Source organism: Microcaecilia unicolor, chromosome 5, assembly GCF_901765095.1.
Source record: "Microcaecilia unicolor chromosome 5, aMicUni1.1, whole genome shotgun sequence".
NCBI classification, from domain to species: Eukaryota; Metazoa; Chordata; class Amphibia; order Gymnophiona; family Siphonopidae; genus Microcaecilia; species Microcaecilia unicolor.
This window is the reverse complement of record NC_044035.1, coordinates 175,060,140-175,075,366: the sequence shown is the minus strand read 5'-3', so window position 1 is coordinate 175,075,366 and position 15,227 is coordinate 175,060,140. Positions and strand designations below refer to the sequence as shown.

The 15,227-nt window shown below is 48.4% G+C and overlaps 1 protein-coding gene across 1 annotated transcript in view; it reads right to left on the bottom strand.

The window, feature by feature from the left end:
• The window catches only part of VAC14 (VAC14 component of PIKFYVE complex), a 573,384-nt gene that overhangs the window by 486,908 nt on the left and 71,249 nt on the right, over positions 1–15,227 (bottom strand). The window contains exon 4 of the mRNA XM_030203598.1: positions 13,867–14,034. Coding sequence (XP_030059458.1) covers positions 13,867–14,034 — 168 coding nt within the window. The remainder of the gene's footprint in view (positions 1–13,866; positions 14,035–15,227) is intronic.

Sequence of the window (15,227 nt, the reverse complement as noted above, 5' to 3'; positions counted from 1 at the left end):
TGGAGAGCGTACCAGTGGAATAACGCAGCTGGACAACAGGAGTGCACACAAAACAAGCATTTGTTTACAGGAATCCCTAGGCCTGTTACTTCACAGGGCCCGAGTCATAGCGTGTTTTTTTTTCCAGCGATATTGAGGCATGTGGTTACATGCTGTAATTTTCTGGAGTGCGATTCTACCTCTGACGAAGCCATTGTACCAGGGGCGTATCTGGAATCCGGCGGTAGGGGGGGCCAGAGCCAGAGAGAGGGGGTACATTTTTGCCTCCCCCCCCCCGCCTCTCTCCACCCCCCGCCGACATCCCTCCCCCGCTGCTTACCTTTGCTGGCGGGGGGCCCCAACCCCCGCCAGCCGAGGTCCGACCCGAAGCCTTCATATTTAGTCTTCCTCCGACTCCTCCGTGGTCATGCTGCAAGTGACGCTGCTGATTCGTTGAATCCAGTTCGGAGTCTGACATCGCAGCAACGTCAGACTCCGAACTGGATTCAACGAATCAGCAGCGTTACTTGCAGCATGACCACGGAGGAGTCGGAGGAAGACGAAATAAGAAGGCTTCGGGTCGGACCTCGGCTGGCGGGGGTTGGGGCCCCCCGCCAGCAAAGGTAAGCAGCGGGGGAGGGTTGACGGCGGGGAGGGGGGCCAGGGCGAAATCTGCGGGGGCCCAGGCCCCTGTGGCCCCACGCAGATACGCCCCTGCATTATACTGTTTTTTTTGCCTGCTATTGTGCCCTAGTCCTTTGGCCATTTACTACATATGGTGGCAACTAGGGCATACACTATTCAACAATTTCTGTTGATGAAAACCTTATTTTACAGCCCCTGACGCAGCCCCTTTGGGCGAAACACAGCCTGTGTCTGGCTTTTTTATTGGGGTGTTTTACCCTATAATAAAGATTGATCTGTACTACTGACTGATCTGCTTTGTTTGCCTTCACCTAACAAAGTTTGTGATTGCCGGAGTTGTCACACCCCAAACACAGCCTTTAGCTGTCTTCTCTCAGCGGTACAGGTCTAGCTTCAGTCAAACCTCAAAACAAACATGCCATATTCAGTTCAGCATTAGCAAACGGCTTACCTCACAGCAGCTATTTGTCTTCAGCAAGGGCACAGGCTGGCTTGGGCTTCAGTTCCTTCCTCCCTGGGCCTACTTAATTTCTGACTGGCCCTGTCTTTTGAACTTCCCGATAATATCTCCGCCCCTCCCAGCTTACTTTCTCCTGGGGCGGGGTCTGTACTCTTAAGGTGGCCCAGGCTAATTAAAGAGGGACTTTTCTTAAGGGTGAGGGGCAGTGTCCTATAAACCTCATTACAATGCCTAAAAGCCAAAATTCCACCTAAGCACTTTTCTATAAATATATGCACATCTTACATGGCATCTACTTTACTGGTAGGCATAGACATGGATGAAGTCTGGGTGGAGCATTAGCGGGACTCTTAAGTTATATGCATATCTTTGGCATTTGAGCTTAAGTACTTACATCAGCTCTATAGCTAGCATAAGCGCTCATGCCTAATGGATAGTACATGGCCGGGTTCCCACAGGATGATGTACAAAATATCTCAAAAAGTCATCAAAAAGGAGAGTCCTCTGTGCTACAGGAAGTGGTCTAGGATCACTAAAAGGTTGCCAAAACAGAGTAGAAACACCAAAAGAGCTTCAGGATCCACAGCAGATCTAATTGTGTGGATTTGAGTTCCGGTGCCATTTTGGCGTCCTTTTACTGATCCTAGACCACTTCCTCTAACACAGAGGACTCTCCTTTTTTATGACATTTTCAGATATTTGTACATCATTCTATTTATAAACCCCTGATATAGGCGTTTTCGCTGAAACACAGACCATGTCGGGTCTGTTCGATAAGTTGACGACCCCACTCTTGACAAGCTTCTGCTTTTCGTCATTTCGATATGTATACACCATCCAGTTCAGGTGATTTATAATTCTTTAAATTGTCCATTTGTACTTAATAGATCTTTCAGATTCACTATGATTTGTTTCAGTTCCACCAAATCACCATCATTAAATATCATTTCCAGCAAGAATATCTCCCCAACATCCTCAATAAATATCAAAGAAGAAAATTAATTTAGTCTTTCATATAAGTACACTAGTAAAAAATGCCCGTTTCAAAAGGGAAGGAAACAGGCGTTAGCAAGGCCATCCCCCACCCTCCCTCGCTGTTCCAGACTCTGCAGTCCCTTCGTTCCTCCCCCCTCCGCGACCCAGTCGACCCCCCCTTCTCGGCGAAAACTGTCCCCCGCTGCCGTCCAGTTCCTGTGCTGACGGGGGACCCCAACCCCCGTCAGCCGAAGTCCTGTGCTGGCCTTCGCGGCGTTGCTTCTTCAATGATTTTGTGTTCAAGTTCCTCTGTGTGCGTCTGACGTGAGACGCACACAGAGGAACTTGAACCGAAGATCACTGAAGAAGGAACACGATGAAGGCCAGCACAAGACTTCGGCTGACGGGGGTTGGGGTCCCCCGTCAGCACAGGTAGTAGACGGCGGCAGGGGACGGTTTTCACCGAGAAAGGGGGTCGACAGGGTTGCGGAAGGGGGGGGTCCATTGGCGTTTCGAGTGTCAGTGCAAACATTCACGGGCACAGGGGATATCTCGACGCCTCAACTTCCGGTGGTGGCTTCATTTAGAACGTTGGGGTTGCAAATTATGTGCAGATGGGGCGTGGCTGAGACTTGTGCTGGCTGTTGATTCAGTTTCAGCTCGGAAGGAAAGAGAGACAGATCTCTCAGCTGAGGCTCTGTGAACAGTTCTATATCCTGACCTTCCCAGGTACTGTTTAGACAGTATATAGGTGTTTATTTAGTTTTCCAATTGATCCATTTTTCAGGTACTTGCTACTGTTTGCTATTTGCACAATTTCTTTGTCCACTATTCTAAGTTCTGAGAATAAACACAACTGTTTGTTCGCCTTACTTGTCTGGACTGATAAAGAATCCTAGTGGTTTGTGTGTTGGGTCTGTGAATGCTTTCTGGGAACTGTGGGACCACTGGGAGTGTGGCTCCAGTAACCTAGAAATCACTGGGGATTAATTTCAGAGCGAGAGACTTGCCCAAAGGCGGTTGTGACCCAGTCAGTGGGAGGAGGGTGGGAGGTATCGGCAGCAGGGCCCATTTTATTCCTATGGGCCTGCTGCAGATAAATCAAGCTAAGCTTTAGTAAAAGGCCCCTAAATGATGAGGTAGATATAATAGGCATCTCAGAGACATGGTGGAAATAGGACAAGCAACAGGACACTGTGATAACAGGGTGCAAATTGTATTGCAGTGACAGAGAGGATCAAATTGGAGGGGAGGGGGTTGTGCTATGCTAAAGAGGGAAGAGAAAATTGAGTCAAATAAAATAAACATTCCACATGAAACAGATAGCAGCATGGAATCATTATGGATAGAAATTTCATGTCTGAAGGGAAGGAGTATTCTTGTAGGGCTGTACTACCATCCTCCAGAACAGAATGAACAGACAGATGAAGAAATGTTTATAGAGATTTGAAAAACTGGCAAATTGGGCTGTTAAGTCAAATGATTTTGTACACGCACAGCATGTTTTTGTTCTTGTTGAGAAGATTTGATAAGAATCTATTATACCTTGGATTAAAAATCATGGAGGTTTTTAAGACCAATGACAGAGAACTGTGAGCTGTTTGTGAATCACAAATGTCTACATAACTGCAGGTTTGCCGGCTTTTTTGGTTAGGTAAGACAGTCACAGTCAACTGAAGTCTTTTCCCTACTTTTTTAAAAAACGTATGAGAGTAAAAAACATTGGACAAAAAATATAGAAAATAACTATGTAAAAGGACACTTATGAAATGTTATGTAGACTGTGTGGATGTATGATTACTATATATCATAGATTTCACTTTCTGGAGTACATTTGAAGTATTATTGATCCACTATTTATATTTTTGGTATGTACACATTTTTATAGTGGTTCTTTTTTGTATATTTACTTAGAAGGAAGAAAAAGAAATATTTTGCTTGGTTAAATTACATTAGTGTTATTGGGTATTGACACAAGCGTTAATAAATGGTGAATATCAGGGGTTTCAGCAGAGTTTATAAATAGATTTATCACATTCCTGAAAAACACAGCCACTGGACTGTGCAGGTATAGGCTGCTATGGAAAGTCTGCCATGATAATGAGAAGGGCCCCTCCAGACCTCTGCACTTCTGGGTCTGAGCGGGGATCCGTCCCTGGATAGGACAATCAGACCAACAAACAGGTCACAGACTCACAAAAGCAAAAGGAGTGTGCTCTCTACTAGTAAGGAAAAAGAACAGGGTCCACCCCAAAGATTATGCCAAATGGCTTATTAGAAGGCTTCCAGCTTCCTCTTAAATGCTAAATAGTAGTAGTAGTAGTAGTAGTAGGAAAAGGTTTTTATAAAATTGGACAGCCATACATGCAGGTAAAAAGTAAATGTGATGCAAAGAAACGTAAACTTTTATGCTCATTATATATAGACATTTCCAGAGGTGCAGTTTGCACGAAATGGAGGCAGAGTTGCAATGTACATGTACTTAATACACAGATACACGTGAAGGCAACACGAATAAATATACACCTTTTTCCAAACAGGTTCAAATTAGCATGTGGGCATTTGCATGTTATTAGGCTGGTTCTGGGTGTCTATTTTATAAAGGCATACATTTGCTATGTTGTCTTTTTAAAACAAACTCCAAATGTGGCAATGACTTAATTTTTGTGAGAGAACAACCGAATATTACACCCAACACTCACGAAAAAGATTTTTGTGGACCATCAGATGGTGAGTAAATCTGGAAACAACTGTAGTTTATGCTTTAGTAACTCCGCTTTTTGATTACTGTAACTTTGTTTTTTGGGTTTGTCGAACCATTTGTTAAAATCACTACAGATTGCATAGAATGCTACAGCTCGACTTTCTCAGGTATTTCAAGGTTTGATCGTATCTCACCAATACTGTGTGGATTGCTATAGATGCCATTAATGTTCAGCGATTTTGTTGTTTTTCCTGTCATTTTTCTGCATTCTAGTGAGATATCTGCAGTGGCATGTGGCAGAGTACATGGTTTTACAGTTCTTCATATTAGGACCCTTTATTAAGGCAATTTTTGCCGAAACACTGCAGTGTTTTGTTTTTTAATCATCTTGAAGTACTTTCTGTACACCACTTTTATTATACACTCATATCGGATATTGTTCCAAGACTGTTTATTGGTTTATTGTTTTAATCTTCAGTCTAATAAATTGAGCCATTTTATATCATCCTGACTTGTGAGCTTGGCTCCTTACGTTCCTTTATTCTTTTCTCTTGTGGATTGCACTGGCTGCCAGTTATATGGCATACTCACTTTAAGGTAATAAACTCTTGATTTTTAAAAGCATTGAATAATGAAGTTCCTTCATCATTAGCCACCACCCTATGGATTTACTGTTCTCCTTGTCCACTACAAATCAGCAGACAAATCGATTCTGGATGTTCCTTGCTAGTGGCATATCTGATTAGAGGAATACAGATCTTCAATGTTTTATGTGGAGGGTACTCAATTTTGGAATTATCTTCCTTGGGAATTACGTAGTGTAAAGAGCTACTTGCACTTTTGGAAGCTGTCTAAAGGTTTTCCGTTTTAAACAGCTTTTAAATGAACTTTGGCAGAGTTCTGCTTTGCTTACGGCTGTTCAGCATGAATTCAGCATTTAACCAGATCTATATTTTATTATATGCTTTTGATTTTATGTTTTATTGTATGTTAACATACATAATATAAATCAATAAAAAGAATCTGAGTTGTAAATGATCTAGTACTTGGGATAGTAAGGTATGGGCATTATGGAAATAATAAATAAAACAGTCCAATACCAAAACCTTAATTCATCATTGATCCTATTTATATGATATTATATCTTTATCATTCCACAACATACACATTCCCCCAAATTATATGGCGCCTTAAGTTGTGTTCAATACTGGTCTCCATATCTCAAAAAAGATATAGTAGAATTGGAAAAGGTACAGCGAAGGGCGACGAAAATGATAGTGGGGATGGGACGACTTTCCTATGAAGAGAGGCTGAGAAGGCTAGGGCTTTTCAGCTTGGAGAAGAGACGGCTGAGGGGAGATATGATAGAAGTGTATAAAATAATGAGTGGAATGGATCGGGTGGATGTGAAGCGACTGTTCACGCTATCCAAAAATACTAGGACTAGAGGGCATGAGTTGAAGCTACAGTGTGGTAAATTTAAAACGAATCGGAGAAAATTTTTCTTCACCCAACGTGTAATTAGACTCTGGAATTCGTTGCCGGAGAACGTGGTACGGGCGGTTAGCTTGACGGAGTTTAAAAAGGGGTTAGATAGATTCCTAAAGGACAAGTCCATAGACCGCTATTAAATGGACTTGAAAAATTCCGCATTTTTAGGTATAACTTGTCTGGAATGTTTTTACGTTTGGGGAGCGTGCCAGGTGCCCTTGACCTGGATTGGCCACTGTCGGTGACAGGATGCTGGGCTAGATGGACCTTTGGTCTTTCCCAGTATGGCACTACTTATGTACTTATGTACTTATGTACTAGCCAAAAAGCACCAATAACTGGTACATAACCAATTAGCAGCACTAATTGGCTATAATTAGAATTAACGTGCACAACTTTCTAGGCGTATTCTGTAATGCAGTGAGCGTAAATTCTAATGCACAAAGTCGCAAAGAGAACGTGGTTATGGGCGTGGGATGAGCAGGTTGTGGGTGTTTGAACAAAACTATACACACTATTATACACCCGATCTACAGCTAAATTAGGCAAAGGTATTTTGGCCTGGTTTTAGGTGGCCTAAATGGGTGTGCCTAAATTTTAGTCACAAGAACGGCACGTGAGCATATTCTATAAACTACACATAACATTTGGCATAGTTTATAGAATCATGCTAACCGCGTGGTTTTTCAGCACTGATTTTTAAGCACCATAAATAGAATTCTCCCCATTCTGTACTTCTCTTTAGTTTTGTTTCTCATTAAATTGTGGAGTGATAAAGATATATTAAGACTCATTTTCAAAGCACATAGACTTACAAAGTTACACAGGTTACCATGGTGCTCATTTTCAAAGCATTTAGACTTAGCGAATGCTACATACCTGTAGAAGGTATTCTCCGAGGACAGCAGGCTGATTGTTCTCACTGATGGGTGACGTCCACGGCAGCCCCTCCAATCGGAAAACTTCACTAGCAAAGTCCTTTGCTAGCCCTCGCGCGCCCGCGCGCACCGCGCATGCGCGGCCGTCTTCCCGCCCGAAACCGGCTCGAGCCGGCCAGTCCAGTATGTAGCAAGACAATACACTTCAAGGGAAGACACAACTCCAAAGGGGAGGCGGGCGGGTTTGTGAGAACAATCAGCCTGCTGTCCTCGGAGAATACCTTCTACAGGTATGTAGCATTCGCTTTCTCCGAGGACAAGCAGGCTGCTTGTTCTCACTGATGGGGTATCCCTAGCCCCCAGGCTCACTCAAAACAACAACATTGGTCAATTGGGCCTCGCAACGGCGAGGACATAACTGAGATTGACCTAAAAAATTACCAACTAACTGAGAGTGTAGCCTGGAACAGAACAAACAGGGCCCTCGGGGGGTGGAGTTGGATCCTAAAGCCCAAACAGGTTCTGAAGAACTGACTGCCCGAACCGACTGTCACGTCGGGTATCCTGCTGCAGGCAGTAATGAGATGTGAATGTGTGGACAGATGACCACGTCGCAGCTTTGCAAATTTCCTCCATGGTGGCTGACTTCAAGTGGGCTACCGACGCTGCCATGGCTCTAACATTATGAGCCGTGACATGACCCTCAAGAGCCAGCCCAGCCTGGGCGTAAGTGAAGGAAATGCAATCTGCTAGCCAATTGGATATGGTGCGTTTCCCTACAGCCACTCCCCTCTTGTTGGGATCAAAAGAAACAAACAATTGGGCGGACTGTCTGTGGGGCTGTGTCCGCTCCAGATAGAAGGCCAATGCTCTCTTGCAGTCCAATGTGTGCAGCTGACGTTCAGCAGGGCAGGAATGAGGACGGGGGAAAGAATGTTGGCAAGACAATTGACTGGTTCAGATGGAACTCCGACACAACCTTTGGCAGAAACTTAGGGTGAGTGCGGAGGACTACTCTGTTGTGATGAAATTTGGTGTAAGGGGCCTGGGCTACCAGGGCCTGAAGCTCACTGGACTCTACGAGCCGAGGTAACTGCCACCAAGAAAATGACCTTCCAGGTCAAGTACTTCGGATGGCAGGAATTCAGTGGCTCGAAAGGAGGTTTCATCAGCTGGGTGAGAACGACATTGAGATCCCATGACACTGTAGGAGGCTTGACAGGGGGCTTTGACAAAAGCAAACCTCTCATGAAGCGAACAACTAAAGGCTGTCCTGAGATCGGCTTACCTTCCACTTGGTAATGGTATGCACTGATTGCACTAAGGTGAACCCTTACGGAGTTGGTCTTCAGACCAGACTCAGATAAGTGGAGAAGGTATTCAAGCAGGGTCTGTGTAGGACAAGAGCGAGGATCTAGGGCCTTGCTGTCACACCAGACGGCAAACCTCCTCCAATGAAAGAAGTAACTTCTCTTAGTGGAGTCTTTCCTGGAAGCAAGCAAGATGCGGGAGACACCCTCTGGCAGACCCAAAGAGGCAAAGTCTACGCCCTCAACATCCAGGCCGTGAGAGCCAGGGACTGGAGGTTGGGATGCAGCAGAGCCCCTTCGTCCTGCGTGATGAGGGTCGGAAAACACTCCAATCTCCACGGTTCTTCGGAGGATAACTCCAGAAGAAGAGGGAACCAGATCTGACGCGGCCAAAAGGGAGCAATCAGAATCATGGTGCCTCGGTCTTGCTTGAGTTTCAACAAAGTCTTCCCCACCAGAGGAATGGGAGGATAAGCATACAGCAGACCTTCCCCCCAATCCAGGAGGAAGGCATCCGACGCCAGTCTGCCGTGGGCCTGAAGCCTGGAACAGAACTGAGGGACCTTGTGGTTCACTTGAGATGCGAAGAGATCCACCAGGGGGGTGCCCCACGCCTGGAAGATCTGTCGCACCACACGGGAATTGACGCGACCACTCGTGAGGTTGCATAATCCTGCTCAACCTGTCGGCCAGACTGTTGTTTACGCCTGCCAGATATGTGGCTTGGAGCACCATGCCTTGACGGCGAGCCCAGAGCCACATGCTGACGGCTTCCTGACACAGGGGGCGAGATCCGGTGCCCCCCTGCTTGTTGACATAGTACATGGCAACCTGATTGTCTGTCTGAATTTGGATAATTTGGTGGGACAGCCGATCTCTGAAAGCCTTCAGAGCGTTCCAGATCGCTCGCAACTCCAGAAGATTGATCTGTAGATCGCTTTCTTGGAGGGACCACCTTCCTTGGGTGTGAAGCCCATCGACATGAGCTCCCCATCCCAGGAGAGACGCATCCGTGGTCAGCACTTTTTGAGGCTGAGGAATTTGGAAGGGACGTCCCAGAGTCAAATTGGAGCAAATCGTCCACCAATACAGGGATTCGAGAAAACTCGTGGACAGGTGGATCACGTCCTCTAGACCCCCGGCGGCCTGATACCACTGGGAGGCTAGGGTCCATTGAGCAGATCTCATGTGAAGGCGGGCCATGGGAGTCACATGAACTGTGGAAGCCATGTGGCCCAGCAATCTCAACATCTGCCGAGCTGTGATCTGCTGGGACGCTCGCACCCGCGAGACGAGGGACAACAAGTTGTTGGCCCTCGCCTCTGGGAGATAGGCGCGAGCCGTCCGAGAATCCAGCAGGGCTCCGATGAATTCGAGTTTCTGCACTGGGAGAAGATGGGACTTTGGGTAATTTATCACAAACCCCAGTAGCTCCAGGAGGCGAATAGTCATCTGCATGGACTGCAGGGCTCCTGCCTCGGATGTGTTCTTCACCAGCCAATCGTCGAGATATGGGAACACGTGCACCCCCAGCCTGCGAAGCGCCGCTGCTACCACAGCTAGGCACTTTGTGAACACCCTGGGCGCAGAGGCGAGCCCAAAGGGTAGCACACAGTACTGGAAGTGGCGTGCGCCCAGCTGAAATCGCAGATACTGTCTGTGAGCTGGCAGTATCGGGATGTGTGTGTAGGCATCCTTCAAGTCCAGAGAGCATAGCCAATCGTTTTGCTGAATCATGGGGAGAAGGGTGCCCAGGGAAAGCATCCTGAACTTTTCTTTTACGAGATATTTGTTCAGGGCCCTTAGGTCTAGGATGGGACGCATCCCCCCTGTTTTCTTTTCCACAAGGAAGTACCTGGAATAGAACCCCAGCCCTTCTTGCCCGGATGGCACGGGCTCGACCGCATTGGCGCTGAGAAGGGCGGAGAGTTCCTCTGCAAGTACCTGCTTGTGCTGGAAGCTGTAGGACTGAGCTCCCGGTGGACAATTTGGAGGTTGAGAGGCCAAATTGAGGGTGTATCCTTGCCGGACTATTTGGAGAACCCACTGATCGGAGGTTATAAGAGGCCACCTTTGGTGAAAAACTTTCAACCTCCCTCCGACAGGCAGGTCGCCCGGCACTGACACTTGGATGTCGGCTATGCTCTGCTGGAGCCAGTCAAAAGCTCGCCCCTTGCTTTTGCTGGGGAGCCGCGGGGCCTTGCTGATTCGCACGCTGCTGACGAGAGCGAGCGCGCTGGGGCTTAGCCTGGGCCGCAGGCTGTCGGGAAGGAGGATTGTACCTACGCTTGCCAGAAGTATAGGGAACAGTCTTCCTTCCCCCGAAAAATCGTCTACCTGTAGAGGTAGAAGCTGAAGGCTGCCGGCGGGCGAACTTGTCGAATGCGGTGTCCCGCTGGTGGAGAGACTCTACCACCTGCTCGACTTTTTCGCCAAAAATGTTATCCGCACGGCAAGGCAAGTCCGTAATCCGCTGCTGGACTCTATTCTCCAGGTCGGCGGCACGCAGCCATGAGAGCCTGCGCATCACCACACCTTGAGCAGCGGCCCTGGACGCAACATCAAAAGTGTCATAAACTCCTCTGGCCAGGAATTTTCTGCACGCCTTCAGCTGCCTGACCACCTCCTGAAAAGGCTTGGCTTGCTCAGGGGGAAGAGCATCAACCAAGCCCGCCAACTGCCGCACATTATTCCGCATGTGTATGCTCGTGTAGAGCTGGTAAGACTGGATCTTGGACACGAGCATAGAGGAATGGTAGGCCTTCCTCCCAAAGGAGTCTAAGGTTCTAGCGTCCTTGCCCGGGGGCGCCGAAGCATGTTCCCTAGAACTCTTAGCCTTCTTTAGGGCCAAATCCACAACTCCAGAGTCATGAGGCAACTGAGTGCGCATCAGCTCTGGGTCCCCATGGATCCGGTACTGGGACTCGATCTTCTTGGGAATGTGGGGGTTAGTTAATGGTTTGGTCCAGTTCGCAAGCAATGTCTTCTTCAGGACATGGTGCAAGGGAACAGTGGACGCTTCCTTAGGTGGAGAAGGATAGTCCAGGAGCTCAAACATTTCAGCCCTGGGCTCGTCCTCCACAACCACCGGGAAGGGGATGGCAGTAGACATCTCCCGGACAAAGGAGGCAAAGACAGACTCTCGGGAGGAGAAAGCTGTCTCTCAGGAGAGGGAGTGGGATCAGACGGAAGACCCCAGACTCCTCGTCAGAGAAATATCTGGGATCTTCCTCTTCCTCCCACGAGGCCTCACCCTCGGTGTCAGACACAAGTTCACGGACCTGTGTCTGCAACCTCGCCCTGCTCGACTCCGTGGAACCCCGTCCACGATGGGGGCGTCGAGAGGTAGACTCCCTCGCCCGCATCGGCGAAGCTCCCTCCGCCGACGTAGTCGGGGAGCCTTCCTGGGAGGTGGCCGCGGTCGGTACCTGAGCACGCGGTACCGACGTCGGGGACCTCAACCTGGGCGATGGGCCAGCCGGCGCCACGCTCGACGGTACCGGTGGCGCAAGCACCGCCGGTACCGGAGGGGTAGGGCGCAACAGCTCTCCCAGAATCTCTGGGAGAACGGCCCGGAGGCTCTCGTTTAGAGCGGCTGCAGAGAAAGGCTGAGAGGTCGATGCAGGCGTCGACGTCAGTACCTGTTCCGGGCGTGGAGGCTGTTCCGGGCTGTCCAGAGCGGAGCGCATCGACACCTCCTGAACAGAGGGTGAGCGGTCCTCTCGGTGCCGATGCCTGCTGGGTGCCGAATCCCTCGGCGACCCAGAGCTCTCGGTGCCGACACGGGGAGGAGACCGGTGTCGATGCTTCTTCGATTTCTTCCGAAGCATGTCACCGGAGCTCCCCGGCACCGACGAGGAGGACGTCGAATCCATCCGTCGCTTCCTCGGGGCCGAGACTGAAGAAGGTCGATCTCGGGGGGGCTGTACCGCAGGAGCCCTCAGGGTAGGCGGAGACCCACCCGAGGGCTCACCGCCACCAGCAGGGGAATGGACAGCCCTCACCTGCACTCCACCCGATGCACCACCGTCCGACGACATCAGCAGACGAGGTCCTGGTACCACCGACGTCGATGCAGCTATCCGATGTCTCGGCGCCGATGCAGAGGCCCGATGCCTCGATGCACTCGATGCAGGGGCGGCCGAGGAAGATGGTCTGGACGCTGACGACGTCGATGCACTCGAAGATCCCGGTGCCGATGCCGACGAAGAGCCCGAGAACAACACGTTCCACTGGGCTAGTCTCGCTACCTGAGTCCGCCTTTGAAGCAGGGAACACAGACTGCAGTTCTGAGGGCGGTGCTCGGCCCCCAGACACTGAAGACACGACGAGTGTCGATCAGTGAGCGAGATAACCCGGGCGCACTGGGTGCACTTCTTGAAGCCGCTGGAAGGCTTCGATGTCATGGGCGGAAAAATCACGCCGGCGAAATCAAAAGCCGAAATGGCGAAATTTGAAGCACCAAATTTAGAGGGAGAAAAAATCTCGACCGAGGCCGAAAAAAGGCCTACCCCGACGACGAAAGAAAACTTACCGGGGCAAAAAAGCTGGAAGTACGGGGAGGATTTACACGAAACCCGGCGGGGGGTTTCCGGAGCACTTCCCGACTAGGACAAAGCTTTCCCGAAGGAAAAAAACCACGTTCAAACAAATTGGACGCGCGAGGTCGACTTTCCGGGGCTCGACACGGCGAAAACACGACCGTACCGAGTGCGGACAAAAGAAGACTGGCCGGCTCGAGCCGGTTTCGGGCGGGAAGACGGCCGCGCATGCGCGGTGCGCGCGGGCGCGCGAGGGCTAGCAAAGGACTTTGCTAGTGAAGTTTCCGATTGGAGGGGCTGCCGTGGACGTCACCCATCAGTGAGAACAAGCAGCCTGCTTGTCCTCGGAGAAATAAAGTTATACGGAGGTGTATTTTCAAAGCACTTAGACTTACAAAGTTCCATAGTAAACTATGAAACTTTGAAGGTCTAAGTGCTTTGAAAATGAGCCCCTCCCCTAGTAACCTATGGAACCTTATAAGTCCAAGTGCTTTGAAAATACGACTCCACGTAACTTTGTAAGTCTAAGTGCTTTGAAAATGAGCACCATTATATAAAAGAATCAATGAATTAAAGGTGTTGGCATTGGACTAAATGTTGCTTCCAGATATACCCACCGTCTCATGGTCTGCAAAAAGATTTTTCATAAGTGAGAGTGTTGTGGGTAATGTCTTTTTAAAACGGGCACATTTTTGGACTTTGCCATTTAAGCATTCTGTCATAACATTGCCTCCCTAAAGTATAAGCTGATTGTACTCATACTGCAAACCAAATTTGAGCCTTGGCCTTAGGCTGTGTTAAGATTGCACTTTGCCTTATCAACTCTATAATCCTGTCCTCCCATCAGTCCACTCTTACTATAGAGGAAAATAGGCTTGCTTACCTTACTTAAGCCATCAAACAGCACATTGAAGTGAGGGAGGACTGAGCCCCGAGCAACCTTGACAATATTGTAAAGGGCTTCACAGGCATAGTATCTCAGACGACTGTCAGCATCATTGAAGCATGTTAACACTGGCTCTATCAGTTCCTTTAAGTAGAGGCCAGAGTCCTGAAATCAAATGAAAATCAAGGAATTCAGTGGACTGACATAAATACCTCTGTTTAGATAGCATGGATTTTAAAGATCCAGGAAATAAAATGGACGTGCGGCAAAATCAAAATTGCCACGCGTCCATTTTGGGTCTGAGACCTTGCTGCCAGCCATTGACCTGGCGGTAAAGAATCTGGGCGGTAATGACCTATGTGTTTCAAAAGCCACTTGGCGCACGTCCATTACACGCGCCAGAAGATTAACAAATATTTTGCAGATGAGCACTAAAATTGAAATTACCACAAGGGCCACGCAGTAACTCCAATTTGCCGTGCATTTGGCGCACATAGGCGCCTACACGGCTCAGTAAAAGGGCCCATTAGTGAAGAAGTAAATCTACAGTACTATGAGTATACTTAAAATTTGTTGACTGGGTTCTGATTGGCCTGGAGTTTGAAATTACCCAGCAGTTGTTGCTGATTGTTGCTTAGCCCGGGAGAAAGGAGAGACAGATCTCTTTGCTTAGGCTCTGTGAACAGTTATATATCCTGATCTTCCCAGGTCCTGTTGAGACATAAGTACATAAGTAATGCCATACTGGGAAAGGACCAAGGGTCCATCGAGCCCAGCATCTTGTCCACGACAGCAGCCAATCCAGGCCAAGGGCACCTGGCAAGCTTCCCAAACGTACAAACATTCTATACACGTTATTCCTGGGATTTGGATTTTTCCAAGTCCGTTTAGTAGCGGTTTATGGACTTGTCCTTTAGGAAACCGTCCAACCCCTTTTTAAACTCTGCTAAGATAACCGCCTTCACCACAGTTTCCGGCAATGAATGCCAGAGTTTAATTACACGTTGGGTGAAGAAACATTTTCTCCGATTTGTTTTAAATGTACTACACTGTAGTTTAATCGCATGCTCCCTAGTCCTAGTATTTTTGGAAAGCGTGAACAGACGCTTCACATCCACCTGTTCCACTCCACTCATTATTTTATATACCTCTATCATGTCTCCCCTCAGCCGTCTCTTCTCCAAGCTGAATAGCCCTAGCCTCCTTAGTCTTTCTTCATAGGGAAGTCGTCCCATCCCCGCTATCATTTTAGTCGCCCTTCGCTGCACCTTTTCCAATTCTACTATATCTTTCTTGAGATGCGGCGACCAGAATTGAACACAATACTCAAGGTGCGGTCGCACCATGGAGCGATACAA